The sequence below is a fragment of the Alternaria burnsii genome (genome assembly GCF_013036055.1).
Source record: "Alternaria burnsii strain CBS107.38 chromosome Unknown 731, whole genome shotgun sequence".
Classification (NCBI taxonomy): Eukaryota; Fungi; Ascomycota; class Dothideomycetes; order Pleosporales; family Pleosporaceae; genus Alternaria; species Alternaria burnsii.
Window position 1 is genome coordinate 1,275,547 of NW_024066115.1, and position 21,741 is coordinate 1,297,287.

The following is a 21,741-nucleotide window of genomic DNA, read 5'->3' on the forward strand; positions in this document are numbered from 1 at the left end:
GCATTTTGGACCTTGAATACCTGTCATTTTCCAAGGTTACTGAAAAACCGTATAAGTCATTACAAAAATATCGAGTGTACATTTGCCCCCCAAGTCGTTCAGAGTCGTGAGACATGATTATGAAACCCTAGATAACCTATGATAATCACGTGGTACGTGTTGTCGACGCTAACTTGGAACACTTCGTATGCCGAGGCGATTGTGTCGCACCTATTACCAACATTGGAGCACACCGTCTTTTGACTTCACTTTTTCAACTCACGACCTCGCACAATAGACAATGCGATGGCCTTGGTCACGCAACGACGATGACCAACAGGAAAGCGGACTGCCTCAATGGGCCCCTCCAGCGAAGTTGGACAATTGGTCAAGCACGCTGTATGAGCCACGGACTTTGATTCCGGCGGTCGCTCTTACAGTCTCAACAGTTGCTGGTGTCCGGCTCTACAAGACTTATTTGCGTCGCATACCAACCGTCAATCATATCAAACCACGCTACTACCGTCGGAAGGGTATATTTGGCCAGGTCACAAGTGTAGGAGATGCAGACAATTTCAGGCTGTTCCACACGCCAGGTGGGAGAATAGCTGGGTGGGGTATCCTGCCCTGGAAGAAAGTACCATCGAAAAGAGAGGACTTGGTCAGGCAAACAGTAAGTACTTTAGAATAAGAAGACACTAGGCGTTGTGGTGGAAATATTGCATCCAATTAATGGCTGACTTTATGCCCAGCTTCACATCCGGATTGCTGGAGTCGACGCACCAGAACTTGCACACTGGGGCCGAGAAGCTCAGCCGTTCGCGAAGGAGGCCCATGGATGGCTCATCAATTTGATCCACACCCGCCGAGTACGCGCATACATATACAGACGCGACCAGTACGATCGTATAGTAGCCCAAGTCTTTGTACGCAGATGGTTCTTCAAGAAAGACGTGGGGCTGGAGATGTTGAGGGCTGGCCTGGCTACAGTATACGAGGCCAAAACAGGTGCCGAATTTGGTACTGCTGAAGAAAAGTATCGCGCTGCGGAAAAGAAGGCTCGTGAGAGCAAAGTTGGGATGTGGGCGAAGCCGAGCTTTGCGCAAAGGTTGGTAGGCACAAGCAGTAAGACACTGGAGAGCCCGCGCGAATACAAAAATCGACATAACGCAGCGGACAAGGCAAAGAAGGCTGGATGAAGAAGTTCGGCGAGAGGAGCTGCCAGACCGCTGCTCATGTGCAGAAGCAGACAAGTGCTGCGATCGAGGCAAGAAAGCGCCAGCCTTGTTCATCGTGCCGGACCAAGCTATGAAGAGTCACCAACGGTCCGAAGACCCCACAAAGCGAATTAGCGTATTGACATTTATGATTATTGGCATCTTCGGGGTACTTGAATATAGTGACTGCAAAGCAAGCATCCGCCCGTGTACAGGTCGTCGACTGGCTCTTCGACCGAATGTGAATGTGTGAGAGTCGCGATTCATGTTGCGAGTCCTCAAAGGGATTTATGACTACTAAAAAGGTGCACACGGTACTGAAAGTAGTAATGCCCTGGTACCCGCAGCGCACAGATGCAATAGTTAGCTCCCGTGTGACTGTACCCATTGAGAAAGCTCTGCGCGACCATGTCAAAATTTCTTCTCATTTGTGTCAGATGCTGGGGATCTGAGTTTCGGCGCCGTAATCGGTCCTCCGCATCGAAGTTCTCCACGACGAGATGGAAACAACTGTGAATGTTTCAACTGCATCGGACCTACCCATGACTGGATCGCACGTCTTGCGTGAGTCAAATCATGAGAAATGCATTGTATAAGAGCGAGTGTAAATGCAAATGACTGGATCCTACCCTTCATCCATCGCGTCTTCAAGGATCGCCGACGGTCTTATCTGTGCGTTATCGGAGATAGCTTGATTGGCCCGTCGCGCATCATTGGAATTTTTTGGCTGCCGCATCACAGCTTCCCCACAGATTATACATAAACCCTGAGGGAGTCATTCGTGCTCTGCTCAACTGGGTCGAGCTATAGCCCTTCAATTGCACCTGTCGGCCACCGAGCGACCTTCTTCCCGCGCGTTCGACGCCTCATCCTCCATCTCCATCTTTTGTCGCGCTCGACGCTCTCCAATTGCTTGACTGCCTGCAAATGGCTCTCTGCGGGCGTCTAGCACGTCGCGTACCTTCCCTTACAGGTCACACTCGCTCTATTGCACCTTCTACATACTCTCGAAGTTTCACAACCCGAAGTGCTCGGCCGTTGACTTCGCTCCGCTCCAGCACTGAGTCACCTGCCGCTCTCCGACAGCTGCGGGCATTCACAAAGGTCGCGTCCGCATTTAACAAGACACAGACCGCACCTAATGCAGAGGCATACCTGAAGAGCGGCGTCATTTCCGGCGCGCAGGACCTTGTTGATGTCAAGAAAGTCCTTGTCATTGGTAGTGGTGGTCTCAGCATTGGTCAAGCCGGAGAGTTTGACTACTCAGGTAAGCACTCGTGCCCACGTAAATTTGTGCCATACTTACCATTCATCAGGTTCACAAGCACTCAAGGCCCTCAAGGAAGCTGGCGTCAAGTCCGTCCTTCTCAACCCCAATATTGCTACCATCCAAACGTCCCACGTGCTCGCCGACGAAATTTACTACTTGCCTGTAACACCCGAATACGCCGAATATGTCATTCAGAAGGAGAAGCCTGATGGCATTTTCCTCAGCTTCGGTGGACAGACTGCGCTGAACTTGGGTGTACAAATGGATGCCAAGGGCATTTTCGAAAAGTATGGTGTCAAGGTGCTCGGAACTAGCGTTCAGACTCTGAAGACCAGCGAGGACCGTGATCTCTTCGCGCGCGCTCTTGATGAGATCAATATTCCCATCGCCAAGTCGATTGCTGTTTCCACTGTCGACGAAGCACTCGACGCGGCCGAGAAGGTCGGATACCCTATCATCGTTCGCGCCGCGTATGCGCTCGGTGGTCTCGGTTCTGGTTTCGCAAACAACCCGGAGGAGCTGAAGAATCTGTCAGCCCGTTCGCTCACACTGTCACCTCAAATCTTGGTTGAGAAGTCTCTCAAGGGCTGGAAGGAGGCCGAGTATGAGGTCGTCCGTGACGCCAGCGACAACTGCATCACAGTCTGCAACATGGAGAACTTCGATCCTCTTGGTGTACACACTGGTGACAGTATCGTTGTCTCGCCAAGTCAGACATTCAGCGACGAGGAATACCACATGCTCCGGTCTGCGTCCATCAAGATCGTCCGTCATTTGGGAGTTGTTGGCGAATGCAATGTGCAATACTGCCTACAGCCTGATGGCCTCGACTACAGGGTCATCGAAGTCAACGCCCGTCTCTCTCGTTCATCTGCATTGGCATCCAAGGCAACTGGATACCCTCTGGCATACACTGCAGCAAAGATCGGTCTCGGACACACCCTTCCCGAGCTGCCCAACGCCGTCACTAAGACCACCACTGCAAACTTTGAACCCTCTTTGGATTACGTCGTCACCAAGATGCCTCGATGGGATCTTAGCAAGTTCCAGAACGTCAAGCGCGACATCGGCAGTTCCATGAAGTCAGTCGGTGAGGTTATGGCCATCGGTCGCACATTCGAGGAGTCATTCCAGAAGGCTTGCCGTCAAGTCGACCCCAAGTACCTTGGTTTCCAGGGCGAGAAGTACGGAGAGAACCTTGACGAGGAACTCAAGAACCCCACCGATCGCCGATGGCTTGCCGTTGGTCAGGCGCTGTTCCACGAAGGCTACACTGTCGACAGGGTCCATGACCTTACTAAGATTGACAAGTGGTTCTTGCATAAGCTTCAGAACATCGTCGACCTCACACATGAGCTTGAGGAGATAGGTAGCTTGTTCGGACTCAAGAAGGAGATTATCCTCAAGGCCAAGAAGCTCGGTTTCTCTGACAAGCAGATCGCCAAGGCTGTCAACAGCACTGAAGACGAGGTCCGCGCACGCAGGAAGAGCTTCGGCATAAAGCCGTGGGTCAAGAAGATCGATACTCTGGCTGCTGAGTTCCCGGCGGACACTAACTATCTTTACGTGAGTATATTCTTCTTTACGGCGGTTCTGCAAGGCCTGAGAGCTCTCGCGGAATCGATATTCAAAATCCCGGGACCTGCGACAACCTCCAGGGCCTTGTATTGCCATTGTGGTAATCTCTTTTGGCTCCCTTGTAGTCGCTAACATATAGTCTTAGACAACCTACAACGCCTCGTCTCACGACGTCACCTTCGACGACCATGGCGTTCTTGTCCTTGGAAGCGGTGTTTACAGGATCGGAAGCTCAGTCGAATTCGATTGGTGTGCTGTCAACGCTACCCGCTCCCTCAACGCCCTCGGAAAGAAGACTGTCATGATCAACTACAACCCTGAGACATACTCTGTAAGTAGCATCAATGCCTCCACTGAATCTTGACTGACATGTGTTCAGACCGACTTCGACGTTGCCGACAAGCTGTACTTCGAGGAGCTTAGCTACGAGCGTGTCATGGATATCTACGAATTGGAGACTGCTAGCGGAGTTGTTGTTTCTGTCGGTGGTCAACTCCCTCAGAACATTGCTCTTAAGCTTCAAGAGTCTGGAAAGGCCAAGGTCCTTGGAACTGATCCTCAGGTATGTTATGACTGTACGAAATACATATGAGACATACACTGACTTCGCATCTCCACATCTGTAGGATATCGACAAGGCCGAAGATCGCCACAAGTTCTCTTCCATCTTGGACTCAATCGGTGTTGACCAGCCCGCCTGGAAGGAGCTTACCTCATACGAGGATGCGAAGAAGTTCGCAAACTCTGTTGGCTACCCAGTTCTTGTTCGCCCATCGTATGTCCTGTCAGGTGCTGCCATGACTGTCATCCGCGGTGAGGATGAGCTGAAGGAGAAGCTTCTTGCTGCTTCTAACGTCTCGCCCGACCACCCAGTCGTCATCACTCAGTTTATCGACGGCGCCCAAGAGATCGACTGCGACGCTGTTGCTTCCAACGGAAACGTCCTTGTCCACGCTGTCAGTGAGCACGTCGAGAACGCCGGTGTTCACTCCGGAGACGCGACCTTGGTGCTTCCCCCTGTCAACCTCGACAAGCGCATCCAAGAGCGTGTCAAGGAGATCGCGGACAAGGTTGCCAAGGCTTGGAACATCACTGGTCCCTTCAACATGCAGATCATCAAGGAGGAGGTTGAGGGCTCCGAGCCCAACCTCAAGGTCATTGAGTGCAACCTACGTGCCTCTCGATCCTTCCCCTTCGTCAGCAAGGTCCTTGGTACCAACTTCATTGAAGTTGCGACTAAGGCTCTCGTTGGTCGCGACGTGCCCGAACCGACTGACCTCATGAGCGTCGAGAGGAACTACCTCGCCACCAAGGTTCCCCAGTTCTCCTGGACTAGGCTAGCGGGCGCTGACCCCTACCTTGGCGTTGAAATGTCATCCACTGGTGAAATGGCCTGCTTCGGTAAGGACCTCGTTGAGGCCTACTGGGCTTCCGCACAGTCACAGATGAACTTCCGCCTTCCCCAGCCCGGTGAGGGTCTTCTTTTCGGTGGTGATGTCACACCTGGTTCGCTCCACTCCAACTCTCTTATTCAGATCGCCAAGTACGTACACGCACTAGGCTACAGATTCCTTGCTGCCAACAAGGACGTAAAGGAACTTCTGGAGAAAAACACCGAAGGTATTAGTGTTGAGGTCATTGAGTTCCCCAAGGATGACAAGAGGAAGCTCCGTGAGGTGTTCGAGAAGAACGACATCCGTGGCTGCTTCAACTTGGCCAAGTACAGGGCGAGCGGTCTGTTCGACGAGGACTACGTAATGAGGAGGAACGCAGTCGACTTTGGTGTACCGCTATTCATGGAGCCCAAGGTGAGTCGACGAAACCCGTCGTCAATGATTTGAAAAGCTAACGTCAATGTAGACTGCCGTTCTGTTCGCCCAATGTATGAGCGAGAAGCTGCCCAAGAAGGAAGGTATCCCCAGTGAAGTCAGGTCATGGAGCGACTTCGTTGGCGGTCGACCATTGTAGACGGGTGTAATCTATTGGGATAGGGTTCGGTATCTTGCCGAGAAAAGAAGTATTTATTACAGGAGATATACCCAAATGTAGGGTCAGGTCGGGTCAAGATCTAGGAAAGGAAGGATCAGGATGAAGATTATGTTCTCATGTGTATAGCGTTTCCAGCTCATGACCAACTGTATCGGTAGGTCAGCGGAGTAGTGTCACTTCCTTTTACTTTCAGTTTGCTTGAAAAGTTTACCGCTCATGTGGCTAGGTACTCAAGTATACGTATAGTTCTACTCTATTCCGCTGGCGCTTGCAAATGTTGTGTCTTATTACGTGTTGTAAAAAGTGTCACGCCGTTGAATAGTCCTTCGCGCTCTTATCAAAGCTCGTTCTTATCTCGCAGACGATTGATACTCTACTGGGAACCTTTCTCCGGCATCGTCTTCCAGAGTGTGGATGGGGTACTCAACCACAAATCAACAATAATACCATACTACAAGAATAAACGGATTGATTGAGTCTATATATGCGTCTGTACCTAGCAGACCAACATGACTGCTACATTACATGTGCGTTCAATAGCACCAAGTAACCTACCACTTTCCTTCCAAGGCGTCGTAGCCACGATCCCTAGATATAGTAAAATTCAGACCGAGCAGCGCCAAATCAACGCCATGCCGGGTGATATCAATATGCAACGAGATATAACGCCCCAGTACTTGCAAATTCGTGTTCGCCAAAAACCATGCATATCATCGTGACCGTTGTCATCGTAAGTTATTTAGACGCGAATGCCCGCTCCAGAACCCCATCGTAGCTTCCGCAGACCTAGGCCAGTGCCTTTGATGCCTGCAGCTGCTTCTTTACCACAGCGTCCGGCCTCGGAACCTGCTGCACCGATCTGACCCATAGCCTCAGCATGGCCTGCCTCCTTGCCCACGACATAACCAGCCGAGAAGCCGATGGCACTGACAAGGACCACGACGCCAGCGCTAACAACCCAGGTAAGCAGGGTCGGACTGATCTCCTCGATCATCATCGGGCTTGTCTTGCGTGCTTTCTTGGCAATGCGGCGGTCTTTGCTACTGCTACGCACACCAGCTACTGGCGGACTCACTTTGCGCTTAGGCTTCTCTGAAGGACTGCTGCTAGTACTGCATGGAGATGATGCCGTCTCCTCGGATATGTTGCCCAGCGCTACAGATTCTGGGACCATGCGGAGGGAGTTCGGATCAACCCGAGTGGATGAGGGAGGGTTCGTGCGTGGTTGACCCGGCTTCGGGAGACCTCGCACAGCAGCGGCAGCGGAGAGCAAAGTAGACAGGCTAGCACGGAGGGCCTCGTCATGATCGGGCTGATAATTGGGGGCGATGGCATTATAAGGATGGTGCTGTGGGTACGAGTGCTGTCGTTGTCCTGCTGGCCTCACGTTCCTGCGAGGCGTGTACAAAGTGCCAGACTGCGATCGGATGGCTTGTTGGTTGTTCGGGTGGGAAAAGGCGTTCGGTCGTGGCTGAAACTCTCGCCTCGAGGAACGTGGATAGTTGACGGCCGTCGCGTTCTCATCGTCGTCGTCATCCTCCCTCTCAGACATAGTCTCTGAAGACGCAACAGACTGTGGATGTCTCAGGGGTGATGGGCCGATGGCCTCGTTGGAAGATGTCATGACCCTATCCGACTCGCTTTCACTCTCTTCATACTCCTCCTGGCTACTATTGCCTCCTGCCGTGACCCTGTGCCCAGTTCCTATGGAGAACTGACCGCCACCTCGTGAGCGTCTGTTCTGCCGCCTGTGCGCGTTGGAGTCGTGCTGTACCGTGAGTCCTGTTGTGATGATCTCGTCGGTCGCAGACGATAGGGAGGTTGAAGAAGGCGCCGATGCGAGATCGATCCATGATTCTATAAGCCACGTAAGCTCATACTCAATAGACAGATGCATGTAGGTAGGAAACGGGATGGATCATACCTTCTGAGCGCTGCCTCGAGGACGAAGCGATATGGCGCGACGGAGGCATGGCTTGTTCCTGATGGTGCGTATCTTCGGCTCCTATAGTTTGTCTGCCTGCTCGTGGTGGACGATGATCATGCATCGCACCCTGACCTCGGAAACTCGAGTCGTAACAAGAGCGCTACAATCTTGGACCTTTGGCGATAGTCCTTATATCTTCGGACCCTAGGTTGACCGGACGTGGGGAGTATGCGCTCAAGTGGAGCCCAAGGGCCGTTCCGACTTCGGTTCTTTGTTTGGACTGGCGATGCTGAAGAATCCTGATGGAAGCAAGAAAGACCAGCGCAGCTCTGAAACAGCTTATCGGCGCCCAGAAACAGGAAGTGGAACTGAAAGCCGACCCGATCCTGTCGCTGGGTCGCTGCGAGCCGCAGTTGGAGATAAGACTAAGGCCGCGAGCGAGCTGACGCTATGTAGACTGGCTCCCCAACTTGCGCACGGCCAGGGTCTAGGCGTGATGACGTTTCTGGGGAAGGGAGAGAAGCGCAGATCGGGGTTGTCGCGCTGGGCGGGGTACGAAGGAACACGACCGAAAGCGAGAGATGGAGGAGGAAGACAGACAAGTCGGTGTAAGAAGGCTATCTCGGGGTTGCAGATGAGGAAAGTAGACAAATGTTCGTTCCTGGCCCCGTGTCCCGTGTGCTCGCTGGCGTATGACCATTGGCGATGGGTGTGGGAAATGGACGAATCAGGCCTCGCTCACTCCCTTTCTGTCTGAGGCTGGCGAGTCTAGACGTGCTCACCTGCCCTTGTACAAGACATGCGCATGTATCTTCTGAGCTTATCTACCTTGTGGTCTGTCGTCTGCAAGACATGGTCGTGTACCATTGTCTATCCGTACGACGCAGGATCATACGAATGCTCGTTCAGATACAACATTACTCCACTTACCTCGAGGCTTGTTTACAACACGCCATCTATCACGTCATTAACCAGCATGTCAAGCGAGTCGAGCTGCGCCACGTATGTTTTGTTCTTCTCGTTCTTGGTGGGGATGCAAAGGGAACATGGGCCTTTTACAAGAGATACCGCATCCCCAGATACCTTACATCCTGGCTCACCACCATCGGCCTGATCTGCCTCTTCCTGATCATGCAAATTGCCACTAAAGTCTGTAGTATCTCACATGCTTGGTGTAGACAACTGGGGGGACCTTGCAACAATAGTAGTACTCCTACGAATAAAAATGCAAGCACATCGTCCGTCTCGATACCAGCTCACTGAAAGTCAATTTCGTATGGTACAGACACAGAACACCGACTCCGATACATGCAGAAATCATGCCACCTCACGTTGCGGTACATCACCCTCTAATGCGTGCGGGTATTATAGCAAAATCATAAGCCGAACCGCAAGCTTATAGGATATCCAAAATATGTCAGAAATACGTTCCAGTTCATCCAAACCATGCCTCTCCTTAGTTCATGAATGCCCTAGTTCTTCTTCTTCTCATCCTTCTTCTCGTCTTTCTTAGTCCTACTCTTGAAAAAGTCTGAAATACCGTCCTTGAATTTCTCCCAAGGTGTACGGTTCAGGTGGTTGCTGAGTTGGCGGTACTTGTACATCTCAGCCCAGCAGTCGCGACCCCACTCGCAGCCAGCCATGTTGACCAAAAAGTCACGATCTTGTTCTTGGTAGTGAATGTCGGGGTTGTCGCCGTTCTCGCCACATGCGCCAGGTGGGAAACTCATAATCTGGCGCTGCTGAATGAAGGCAACATGGGGCCTAATCCAGGGTTGGTTCTGGTACATGTATTCAAAAGCATCCTGCTCTTTGTGCTCCCACTCCATGTGCTTTTGTTCGTAGCCAACAGGATCCCACCAGATGTCAAGCAGTCTGTCGGTCCACACGCTTCGTTTGACCATGAAGGAGCCCAAGTTGAAACCACCACAGTCCTGAGGTAGCAACATGTTGACAGAGTCGACCTTGCCATCTCCCACGGGCGAGCGTGTTTCGGGGTCGAGGTATTCGTCGGTCAGAGGATGTGTGATGTTGAGGGGATTGTATACGTTGATGTCGCGATATGTCACGTCTTGTAGTTGTTTGAAGACGTGCTTTTGGAGAGAGTAGGTCGGCTCCATGATGAAGGTGTTCGTGTCAAGCCACCAGAACCTGACGCACGTTAGCTTTGCGGACATGATATGCACCGAACACTTACCATTCAGCATGTGGGTATTTCCGCATAGCGTTGCGAATAGTGTCAACCTTCTCCCAGCTTTCTCTCCATTCGTGCGCATAACGCTTCTTGGTGCTCATGTCGACAATTTCCAATTCGTAGCCCCAGTTCTTGGTGTACTTCTTCTTGTTCTTGACACTGTCACGTTCGATGGCCCACTCGCGGGGGCCCTTCCACTCCATAACACCTCCACCTTGGTTCGCTGCCAGTATGACGACGTATTTGCTGCCGCCGCCGAACCATGCGGACCGTCTGTACATGCGACGTAAGGCTACAGTCGTCAATACCCGTTGCCATACGAGGGGTCAGAGAGCATAACAACTTACGTGTGTTTGAATTGTAGAAAATGAAGAAAAATACAACGAACAAGACCAACGCGACTCGCTTCCGCAGGCGCCATACTGTCCAGGCTATGGCATTCAGGAAGCGCATGACTTTGTTTTGGGACCGTCCGCGACCTAGCTTCTCCTTGTCGCCGTGGTTGAAGGGCAGACTTGTGGATATCCTGCGAAAGTGCTTGCCAAAGAAACCTTGGTTTCTCGGGGTGAAGGCGGGATATCCCTTGACCTCAGCACTCCGCGCTTGAGCGGATGCCCAGGTGACATTGTGCGAAGAAGAGCCATTCGCATATGGACTGGTGCGCCCGCCATTGTAGTCTGGAGCATTCAGGCCCGGACTCGACCACCCCCCAGGCTGTGGGGAAGGCGATCTTGACATTTCGAAGGCGCCCGGGGTGCCAGGAATCGAGGGTAAGGCTTCGCCCAGCGAGCGGCCGTGAAGACCGCTGGTTGTGCCTAGCCTGCTTCGCGACTCTGCACTATCCGGAAGATTGATGTTATTCGGCGGCAGTTGCCGTGCAGCGGAGGAGCGCCTCCTGCGTTGGCCAGCGGAAGCGGAGAAGGAGGATTGGGAAGCCAGCGTGACTTTGTCGGCGTGCAACGGGGCGCGTGGATTAAGACGAAGGAGGCCGGCGTGTGGCTCGCGGCGATAAGACGGTCAGCTGCAGTTGCCGACGTGGTTCGACGATGTTACTGAGGACAGCTTGCGGATGGTACCTCAGTCCTCGAACGGCAGGAGCAAGGCGGTTGCACTGGGGGCGCAAGGGAGCGTCGGGGAGGCTGCCGTGGAACGTCGAAACCGCGTCTCTTCAATTGGCTGTGGGCAGAACGAGAGTCTGGAAACGATATACTGCAGCTCGTCAAGGCTTCGTTGTCGGAAAGGAGCTGGCGACAAACTTGGGTCTTCTTGGGTCTATGCCAAGAGACCCAAAAGGAGTGGAACTAGTGCTGGCCTACATCCCCACCCTGTCTCTTGCCCGCACTTTCATGCTGATTCGCCTTCAGCCTGAACTATTCCACTATCGTACTGAATGCTCCATGTACGAGTTTGTGACGCTCAATGGGGGCTGGAAGACAGCGCATGGCGCTGATAGACAGCTGTGGCATCGTGTAGTGATATTAATACTTCGTATTCGGATGGCTGAACCGACATCGCTAGCAAGTATACGGATGACTTTGATAACAGCGGCCATGAGTTGTTGTTGTTATTGTACGCCTACCAGCTCCAGATGCAGCTTCTGATGTTCCTCAGCTACTACAGGCTGATTGCAGTGTGGTTGCATGTCTATGGATATCTTAATAGGACAGATGCGAACGCGTGGTCGCAGCTTCGGCGGACCAACACCTTTGACTCAATCTCTGTGAGTTTGCCCTTGCCACCACTGACTCTCTTCTCAAGCGATCAGGAAGGGCATTCCAACGACATTTATACAACCCTCCACCAAAGAGTAGACAGGGGAATCGTCGGCGCATACAGACCGCACTGACGGCCATTTAGCGCTGTCTTGGCAGCGCCATTCTCACAAAAATCATTGGTGGCCACCGTGATTGATCTGGCGCTTGAGTTACGTCGTCCTCTCCTCTGACTGGCTCACCTCAACATTCACTAGACACGACATCCAGCTATGCCTCTGGAGCGTCTCAGATCTTGCATAGTGTTGTACATTTCCAGCCCAGCGAATCCAGGGCGGTTACTGAGCCTCAAACCTGGAATCATGGCGCTCGATATGAAGCAGATCCACCTAGCGGCTCCAATCACCTTCACTCGGGACCCGTTGACAAGGCCTGTTGCGACCAGCACGCTTTGACTCATCCGTTCGTGGCCGGCGGTTCTGGCAGATTAGAGGCTAGAGTAAAAAGTCTAGGTGAGGGAGCTATGCACTATGCGGTATGGCAGTGGTTTGCCTGGTAGGCGGCAGGGCCATCGACGGCCATGTAAAGATCTGGGGTCGCGTGTCCGACCAAGAGCCTCACCATTCTCCTTTTGATCCGCCTTTACCGTCCTCCGTACCTCTTCATCACTCTCTTTTTCCGTTCTCGTTGTTGCTTTATGCCGTTTTCCTCGTTTTGTTTTTCTATGGTCACGTAATACATTTCGGGCCCCGCAACACATCGACACAATAGCACGAACAATAGCACCGCCACATAACTGTCTCAGTTTCAGCACTAGGCCTATATCGAGACAATTCATTATCGCGGCGATCTTCTTTGAAGACACAGCTGTGTCGTCCCCCCACCTGCTTCAATCTTGGTAGCCCATGGACGGAACACACGGACGGACAAGGTCAACCATGAATTACACTAGGAGAGACATGTACGGCCAGCAGCCACCACTTACGTCGTTTTCGAGATCAACATTTAATACCGCATACCAAACGGATGGCGAAGCATACGCACACGACCCGCATACCGATTCAGACGAACAGATATCGGTACACTTCAATGACGGCTTTGAGGAAAGTCGGAACCTGGACAGATCAACCTTCGACACCGAGACCCATGTTGACTCACAGCGAGCAACTTCAAGACAGAACTCGCGATCCTTCGCAGGACGCGTCTCGAGGCAAAAAAGTCGGAGGCGAGAGCTTCTGGGAAGGCCGGCGAAACCTGGCATCACTGTTGATACGAGTTTCACAAGGCATAGAGGCACCGAACCTCACCAGGTATTCCCACATGGAGCCGAGAGAGGCTCCGGGTCTGTTCGGAGGTCGCCGTGGTTCGGTTTGGGACGGTCTTCGACCAGGAACAAGGGCTTAGGTATCACCAAAGGTACACCTCAACCAGACACTACACATCGGAAGAAGCCCAGCATCGACCGGAGCGAAGCTGACACCGCTATTTCCATGACCCCAGGGAGCAAATCGTGGCAGGAGATTTCGCCTTGGGACCGACGCATACCAATTGGAATATCCGTCCCGACTGACAGCATCTCCGACTTCAGTACGCTTCAAGCCAGTCGGCATCGTGCTGGCAGTGACTCTACTCTTGTAACCCCAAGTATTATTATCACTCCTGCAGCAGTAAAGTCGGTTTGGTCTCCAGATACGCCCTTCACAGAATCCGATTACACGCCCAGCATCTACTCTCGTTACCAATCGACCTTTGCGAACTCCAACGTTCCTCCAGTTCCAGCTTTACCTGCTGGTATGTCACAGGCACCAGGCGCCGATACTGCCAGAGATACACAGGGAGCGGTTGGTCACGCCAGGAACGACACCCTAGATTCAGCAGGGACTGCCTTTGAGGAAGACGATGACTCTAAACGGAAGGATCGTATCATGTCCACCAGTACTGTATTCGAAGAGGATGAGACACCTCTAAGAGAGAGGACTGTAGAGAGCTCTTTGGCTATCGATACTTCCATGGTGCCTACTCCACGGCGATCACAAGGATGGTGGAATGTCATTACCACCCCGTTCGTCATGACACCAAAATCGTCGACATGGACCGAACCCGGGCGTGATGGCGATAGAACACCGGATGTGCCGATAGTACCTCTCCAATATGGTACACGCAAGAGAGAAGAGTCGATCCCTCTTACCAAAGGCCCAGATAACACAGCGGTTGCAGTTTCCAGTGTCCCATCACAGAGAGATTCAGAAAAGGTGGTGTTCCACCCAACTCCAGAACCAGCATCTGAATCTCATCGCGGCATCACATCCCCTCTTTCTACCATGTCGGCTTCCCCAGTTGTGGGTACAGCGGCTATTGGAACCGTCTTGATGCCTCGTCAGGTTGAGGAGCCACGACAGATCAACGTCAACATTGAGTTGCAAGATAGGCGGCCAACTGCGGACAGCTACTCCGTTCGCGCTAATTATCCACCACCTTCGCAGCATTTGCACACGTCAGCGCCAGCACCGCAAGTTAAGAGGGGAGCGTCTCCATCCACAAATGCCAACACCTCGCAGCAGAGCTTGCCGGTATTTGCTCCGCCACCCAAGTTCGCGCAGAAAAGCTCGCACTGGAGCTACGATAACGTCAGCCGTTCCAGCTCACAAGCTTCTTCTCCCAACCTCAAAGGGGGAAAGAAGCACCGCAAAGTCTGCGATATGATGAGTATCTGGCCGTTCGGAAAGAAAAGAAGCTCAAACCCCCAGGGTGCTGAGAAGGGGAAGAAAAAGAAAAGAGGTATCTGTTTCTGGAGTTGCTGTTGTTGTCTGATCTTTCTCATACTACTGGCAATCATCATCCCCGTAGTTGTAGTACTTACAAGGAGGGGAAATGACAACAATGACAACAAGCCAACGCCGACTCAACCGAGCGCGGACGTCGGTAGCCAGTGGCTCAACCTCACAGACTACCCTCCCATACCTACCGGTATCTTGACCATCGCTCAACCCGAGGCAGTAGAGGAAGAGAGCGGTTGTGTTGCACCAACTACGTTGTGGAGCTGTGCGCTGCCGAAAGAACTTCAGCAGTCCGTCGCGCCCAACAAACCCGACCAACCGAATTTCAAAGTCGAAATCACCTTCGAAAACGGAAGTTCAGCTGAGCTGCCAAAGTCTCAACGCGTAAAGAGAGCCATGAATCCAGTCTCAGCCGGTGCCTTCGTTCGGTCATTGTTGCATGCACGTGTCGCAGCTTCGCCCTCTCCCGCGCCTCCATCAACTACCGATATGAGTTTCCTAGGACAAACTACAGACGGAAATGCCGCACCCTTTGAGGGCGAAGACACTGGCTTGTTCATCAGCATACAGGATCCCACCGTTAGCGTGTCGCGAATGACGAAGCGTGCCGATGCGAGCGACCCAACGAACATCACTGCGGTGATCCCACCACCGATGTTGGCTTCTGATGGAACTGCTGCGCCTGCAAACTTGTTGCCTTTTCCATCTGCGCAGCCACTGCGATTATACAATCGCGGTAAAGATGATGAGCACTATGGCTTCTACAACTATTTCGACCGTTCAATCTTCTTGAAGCAAATCAACGGTACCAACCGCGGCGGCAACCCTGCAGATGTCGACGGAGGAAGTACAAAGGACGCTGCCAAACTGAGGTGTACATACTCACAGACACGTTTTCTGGTGCAGATCTGGACTCGCAGCAAAGAAAGCAAGACACTGTTGCAGCGTTCAACTTCGGACAACTCGAACGTATTCAAGCGGCCAGGCACCTTTCCGTACCCAGTCACCGTCACCATCGACCGTCACGGCGGCGATCCAGCCAAAAAGAACCTCTATTGCTACGAGATGGAGGACGATGGGTCGATCAAAGACGAAGAATCGAAGAAGTCATTTCAGTTTGAAGACCGTGGGTTCGGAGGCAACCTTGTCAAAGGCACGCAGGGACAAGGAACTGTCAGCGGACCCATCGACGGTGGGACTGGCGGCTGCCGGTGCCAATGGCAGAACTGGTTGAGTTGAGGCTCCACCCATTTTGGATTCTAGCGACGATTTTTCCTTGTGTTGCATGAACGTCTCCAGATTGCTGGAATTTCGCATAGCGTTTGGTCTTTTGCGCATGAATGATACAGCGCCTTCTCATGCCTATCACCTTTGTTGCACATAAGAAAAAGTGGCTTCTCTTGTCGGCGACATGATTAAGTTCACTAGTAATACTCACCCACTGGATGGCATTCTTGTATAAATATATATATATGTATATACCTAGACTCAATAGTCCTAGCTAATACTTACTGATATCAATTACTCAGCACTAGCCCCTCCACGTGAAATCTATGAATCGTGAGCGTCTCAAACTGCCGCTAGGCTCAAGTGTAGTCATGGTATGTGTTTGGTCCACATGCGGCTCGGCGAGTCCTTTTGAGGGAGTGTGGATATCGTGCAGTGCCGTCGGATGTTACCGTGGCTTCTCCGCTGACATCCCCCGGGCCCATTTGTTCAGTCAGGTCAAATAGTGGATATCAAACATAGACCTGGAGAGTAGTACTCGTAGGCGAAATCGAGGCATGAAGAGCAATCAAGCGAGCGATGATACAAAGGCGTGTTTCTCGGTTCTTGTAATACAAGATCAGAGACGGCCTTGTCATGCAGGATCAAAGTATCCCCTTTATGCTCCCGATACCGCCATCGTGGCAGTTGTTCGAGATTGTCCAAGGAGCGGAGACGAAGCTCGGGATTACACTTGTAGCTCCACCTCAACAGTGCATAGCAGAGATTTCGGACATGTGTTTATTGAACGGCAACAAGCAAGCAGGGCCCCTGTTGGTCTGACACACTCGGAGATAATGAGCACCATGTCACCGTAGCAGCATTATTGGTGGTGTTGAGGGGGACATGGGACGATGGCAGCGGACGAAGTGTGGATACTCGGCAGAATGAACGAGGATGGATGAGGCTAAGCACCGTAGCAGCCGTGCACGTCCCGCCTTGGCCCAGACTTTCGGACCCCGCGATGTCCACTGATCTCGCCCACGTTCTCAATTGGTTGCTCTGATTGGCTCCTTGAAACTTCATCCTTCAAAGACCTTTCATGGCAACGCGGCAGGAATGCGTCAATGGCGTAGCAGGGCTAAGCAACTGATCTGTTGAAATGAGGCTTGATCGTAGGCTTAGTGAGCTTGTGCAAGCCCTGAAAGGCTTGCTGGAAGCTTGGTATGCTTTGCTGGAAGCTTTCAAAACGTCATCAGCCATCACGAATAGTACCTTGGGAAAGACATAAATCTGGGGTCCACGGCTCAAGAAGAGTCAATAGCCTCAAAATTGGCGACTGCGGAGCAGAGAGCAAGGAATAAAGTAGATGCAGTCGCTCTCGGCCCAATTAGAGGGTGCTGCTTGTGCCGAAAAGGCTGGGATTTGCTGTCGCGTGAGCTCCTTCCGGACTGGGTGGGGCTTTCAAACCTCTAGTATCCTCGCGTCCACAGTAACGTTATGCCCCCGCCGGAAGCGACGGTCTGTACACTAGAATTTTCTTCGCATCCTTGGACCCTTATTTAACCTGTAGCTCCTCGGCTTGTGCGAAATGCTCAACTTTGTTCACTCAAGTTCGCGCTCCCTGTGCGCCTCTGCCTCGTCTTTTCCGCTCGGCTGAACCTGGGCGGCTACCTCTCTGACCCTCAATTCCTACGTACAGACTTTTGCGGCAGCCCTTTGGAACAGAAGAACGCATCACAAGCAGCTCGAGGCGTGTGTCCATCACCAATCCGTGCATACCATATCGGAAAGTTCGTCATCGGACCGCCCGGCTATTACTAGCATCTAGCATCGCGTCGATTTGCAGATCCCATCGACCACTCAGAAGCCACCCTATCGAACGTGCTACTGTTCTGCATTGTGCGTGGAATTACTTGCCCAACCCACATCATCAAACGATTGTAATATCCGTGGGATACTCCGCCGCCTCGGATTAGCATCAAAGCGCATATAAGCTTCGCCTAGGACCCGCGGCTCTGGGCAACGCTTTTCCCAGCCATTCCACTATCAGCATATAACAACGAGTCCGGCCCAGCCCTCGTTGTACAGTTGCTACTATGGCGAATTCTCACGAACCCACGCCACCATCCCTCCGGGATTATGGTGTTGCCGCACCCCATGGCCCCAACATGACCGGCGAGCACCAAGCTACTCAGGACATTGACATCCGTAACGACATGAGCGCGAACGAGTCTAATGTGTTTCATGCCCTGCTTCACCCCGACGACCTTTACAATGCCAACGGCACCTACTGGGCAGACATGCCACTGGGTCAACGGGTCAAGTTCGTTGGACAAGTCGACAAAGCTGAAGCGAAAGCCGAAGCAACCTACTTCTGGGACATGTTCAAGAAAGACCCACTTGCGCCTTTTGGTCACTACTTCCGAACCTGTGTAATTCCTGGTATGGGTCTTGGTCTCGAGGGGTAAGTCGAAACATCTCATCGCTCAAGTCCTCGCTAACATGAATCTAGTTACGTTCTGTTCTCCATTGGTAACGTCAGACCTCTTCTGCAGGCTGCCTTCCCAGCATGCTGGGGTAAGCACGAGATTTGCGATGAAACTTGGCTGCAGGCTATTGACTACCTCGAGATTTGCGGTATCATTGTTGGTCAGATCCTCGTTGGTATTGTTGGTGACTGGCTCGGCCGCCGCTTTGGTCTCATCCAAGATGCTGTTATCATGTTCGTCGGTCTCCTCATGCTCACTGCTGCCTGGGGTGTCACCCAGAACGGATGGGTCATCTGCTACGTCTGGGCTCTATTCTTCTACGGTATCGGTGTTGGAGGCGAGTACCCCATGACTGCGACTGCTGGTATGGAGAACGCTGTCGGCTCCGGAAAGGTCTCTACCAAGGACGATCGTCTTCACCGTGGCAGGAAAGTTACCAGTGCTTTCCTGATGCAAGGCTGGGGACAATTCTTCAATCAGGTCATCCTGATCCTCTTGCTCCTCATCTTCCACGGCGGATCATCCCCCCCGTACTCGAAGACCTTGGCTCAATGGACTTACCGTGTCTCCTTTGCCATTCCTGCTGTCGGTACACTCTGGCTCGTCTACTTCCGTTACTACAAGATGAAATCGGCTTCGAGGCAGCTGGCGCTTTCCAAGAAGAAATCGAACGTCACCGGCTACGATGTTCAGTCTTTGAAACTTACCTTTACATACTTTGGACCCCGTCTTCTGGCTACTGCCGGCGCTTGGTTTGCCAACGATGTTTTCTTCTACGGCAACAAGCTTTTCCAGAACGAATTCATCAGCATTATTACGCCTGGAAACAAGTCTGTCATGACCGGCTGGCTGTATAACCTGATCAACGTCGGTGTATCGCTTTGTGGCTACTACCTCGCTTCCTTGCTCATCGACAACAAGCTTTACGGGCGTAAATGGATGATGATCGTCGGTTTCCTGGCTGACTTTGTTTTCTTTATGATCCCCGGTTTCGCTCTGGACTACTTCACGTCGCCTGAGAACATTCACGGTTTCCAAGCCATGTACTTCTTGTCCTCATTCTTCAACCAATTCGGCCCCAACAGTGTCACTTTCCTTGTCGCTGCCGAGGTCTTCCCTACACCGGTCCGCGCCACCGCTCACGGTTTCAGTGCTGCTTGCGGTAAGGCTGGTGCCCTACTCGCCGCCGTCCTGTACAACTACATCGGTACTCAGACCAAGTTCTACTTTGTTCCCTGGTTTGGTCTTGCTGGTGCTCTCCTCACTCTACTCTTCCTTCCAGACACGACCGGTCTGGATCTCAAGGAGCAAGAGCGTCGCTGGGCATACATTCGCGCGGGCAAAGAGCACGACTACCACGGTATTGCCGTCCACTGGAAGCATCTGTCCTGGTGGGAGCGCTTCCGTGGCCAGCACAAGGATTATGACGCCAAGCTCGACTACGAGCAGAAGATTACCGAGATGCGCGCAGAGTGGCTCGAACGCCAGCAACACAAGTTCTCTGAGAAGAACGGCTGGGAAGGTGCTGACCCTGACGAAGACGACCACCTTGATGTACACAACTACTTCAAGCGCACCACACCCGGCTCGCCAAAGGGCCCTGAGCCTATGATGGCGCCTAAGTCTGTGTCGGAAAGCGACTCGGCGGATGAGATTACGAGGGAGAAGAATGGACAGCTCTAGTGGAGCTATGAACCAGATGTTCATTGTCGATATTTAGATAAAAATTAATTGTTAGCGTTATCGTTCTTTATAGCATTACAACGGCGTTTTCATTGTCTCGCGCTCGACGCAGAGGCTGAACTATGACACAGATAATGAAGATCGTTATGACAAGTATTTGATCTATCCAGACCTTTCCTGTTCCTGTCGTGAGTTGTTGAGTTGCTGAGACTTGTCAATGTATTGTTGAACTGGGTCAAAAGCAATACGATATAGCTAAGCTTCGCAGACTACGGACAGTAACGTGCAGCTGCGTTGTCCGGGTTCAACATACGTACATAATATTATGCACGCCAGTCTTATGCACAAAAGGCGTATGCGGTTGATTGATCCGACTAACAGAGAAGCCCTCATCGCTTAGCCCCGGGCAAACCTAATCAACAGCCTGAGGTTTCGCAATGAGCGAGCACCACAGAAAGGCAGCCGCGTACCTGCAACTGGTGGCGCGGTCAAAAGAACTTTACCAGTAACTTTCCTAGATTTCGGCACACAGGACGTTTCAGCGGTCAGCCATGGTGGCAGGAGCAGCTGGGAAGGTTGGTAGCCGGGGCAACAATCACCCACCCGCTTTTTCTCCATGATGCGCCGACAGTTCTTGCGGTGACAGATGGTTGACTTTGGCCGCGGCGCTACTAGGGCAGCTTGGGAACCGCATAAAAGTCTGGGTGTTGTGTGTGGTACTGCTGCAGCTGTACATATCGGACCTGCGCAAGTGCAGCATGCTAGATGCAAGTCGTAGCGTCGGACAGACAGGGTGGGAGGAACATTCTTGGAGCTCTCGGTTTTTTCCGCCGAACATCTACGGCACAAGCGCTACGCACTCCAGTGCCTTCTCTATCGTGAGCTGCCCGCAGTCACGCCGGCCACGAATTCGCACCACATCACCGTTTGACAGCGTGAGGGCAGAACGTTGAATACGAGACGGGAAGGAAGACAACGACGTCATGATCTCCTCCCCCTTGAATCGTTATCACGGCAGCGGCAAGAAATCATGCGAAACGAGATTACGAGCATGGACCTTGCTGCGAAGTCCGGAGAATGGACTGGGGTTGGCCGTGCATTTTAACCTTTTTCTTGCATGCGCCGATGTCTGAGTGTACTATCTATGTAGGTACAGATTGGATTTTGTTTGTTTCAATATATTGCGCTTGCATGGGCGTCATTCAAATTCTAGGGTTTTCGGGGATACAGCGATGGTTTCGTGTTAGTGGCGTTCTGTTGAAGCAAGGGATCATCAGGAGAGGAACATTTTTGCAGAGGCATGGATCGATTGCGTGTTAGCGAAGAGCGAAACGACGAAGAGGGACACGCGTCGCCCACGACGACGGGTATGCAAAAAAAGAAACCCAGCTGCCGAAGTTCGGTAGCAATTCTGGGTGCTGTTGCTAAGGATAGTAAGAAGCAAGGAAAGAGAGGCGAACAGACGAAACACAGCCGGACAGCGATGCGCAGACAGACTGTTGCCAACAATATTCCAAGGGCTGCATAGGGCCGCCACCTGTACCGGGCAGCGATCTACATTGGTGATGGGCAGGCTTCAGCCGATCGAATGGTGACGGACCTGCCCCTGGCACTATGGGTGCTAGTGGCACGGCCGCTGGGCGGGAGGCGTTTGCTGGCGTTGCGATAAGGTGCACACAAGCGACTTGCAGTGGAGAGAGGTTGCGTGGCAGTCAAA

General features: G+C 52.4%; 5 protein-coding genes across 5 annotated transcripts; 3 read left to right on the forward strand and 2 right to left on the reverse strand.

Moving 5' to 3' along the window:
- Nucleotides 1–280: 280 nt before the first annotated feature.
- On the forward strand, nucleotides 281–6,012 carry GT037_007080 (carbamoyl-phosphate synthase arginine-specific large chain; the record flags this gene model as incomplete). Its single annotated transcript, XM_038932127.1, has 8 exons — nucleotides 281–652; nucleotides 732–1,087; nucleotides 2,255–2,463; nucleotides 2,513–4,032; nucleotides 4,190–4,375; nucleotides 4,424–4,606; nucleotides 4,671–5,852; nucleotides 5,905–6,012. 8 exons carry the CDS (start codon nucleotides 281–283, stop codon nucleotides 6,010–6,012), a joined length of 4,116 nt encoding a protein of 1,371 aa, XP_038785599.1.
- Nucleotides 6,013–6,772: 760 nt separating this feature from the next.
- Nucleotides 6,773–8,006, reverse strand: GT037_007081 (uncharacterized protein; the record flags this gene model as incomplete). The annotated part of the gene is made up of 2 exons (XM_038932128.1): nucleotides 6,773–7,890; nucleotides 7,958–8,006. 2 exons carry the CDS (start codon nucleotides 8,004–8,006, stop codon nucleotides 6,773–6,775), a joined length of 1,167 nt encoding a protein of 388 aa, XP_038785600.1.
- Nucleotides 8,007–9,432: 1,426 nt separating this feature from the next.
- Nucleotides 9,433–10,892, reverse strand: GT037_007082 (glycosyltransferase family 34 protein; the record flags this gene model as incomplete). Its single annotated transcript, XM_038932129.1, has 3 exons — nucleotides 9,433–10,111; nucleotides 10,158–10,446; nucleotides 10,502–10,892. 3 exons carry the CDS (start codon nucleotides 10,890–10,892, stop codon nucleotides 9,433–9,435), a joined length of 1,359 nt encoding a protein of 452 aa, XP_038785601.1.
- Nucleotides 10,893–12,804: 1,912 nt separating this feature from the next.
- Nucleotides 12,805–15,882, forward strand: GT037_007083 (uncharacterized protein; the record flags this gene model as incomplete). Its single annotated transcript, XM_038932130.1, has 1 exon — nucleotides 12,805–15,882. One exon carries the CDS (start codon nucleotides 12,805–12,807, stop codon nucleotides 15,880–15,882), a length of 3,078 nt encoding a protein of 1,025 aa, XP_038785602.1.
- A 2,066-nt stretch (nucleotides 15,883–17,948) lies between these two features.
- GT037_007084 (mfs general substrate transporter) lies at nucleotides 17,949–20,024 on the forward strand (the record flags this gene model as incomplete). Its single annotated transcript, XM_038932131.1, has 2 exons — nucleotides 17,949–18,316; nucleotides 18,365–20,024. The coding sequence occupies 2 exons, from the start codon at nucleotides 17,949–17,951 to the stop codon at nucleotides 20,022–20,024; spliced, it is 2,028 nt and encodes a 675-aa protein (XP_038785603.1).
- Between the last annotated feature and the right edge of the window lie 1,717 nt (nucleotides 20,025–21,741).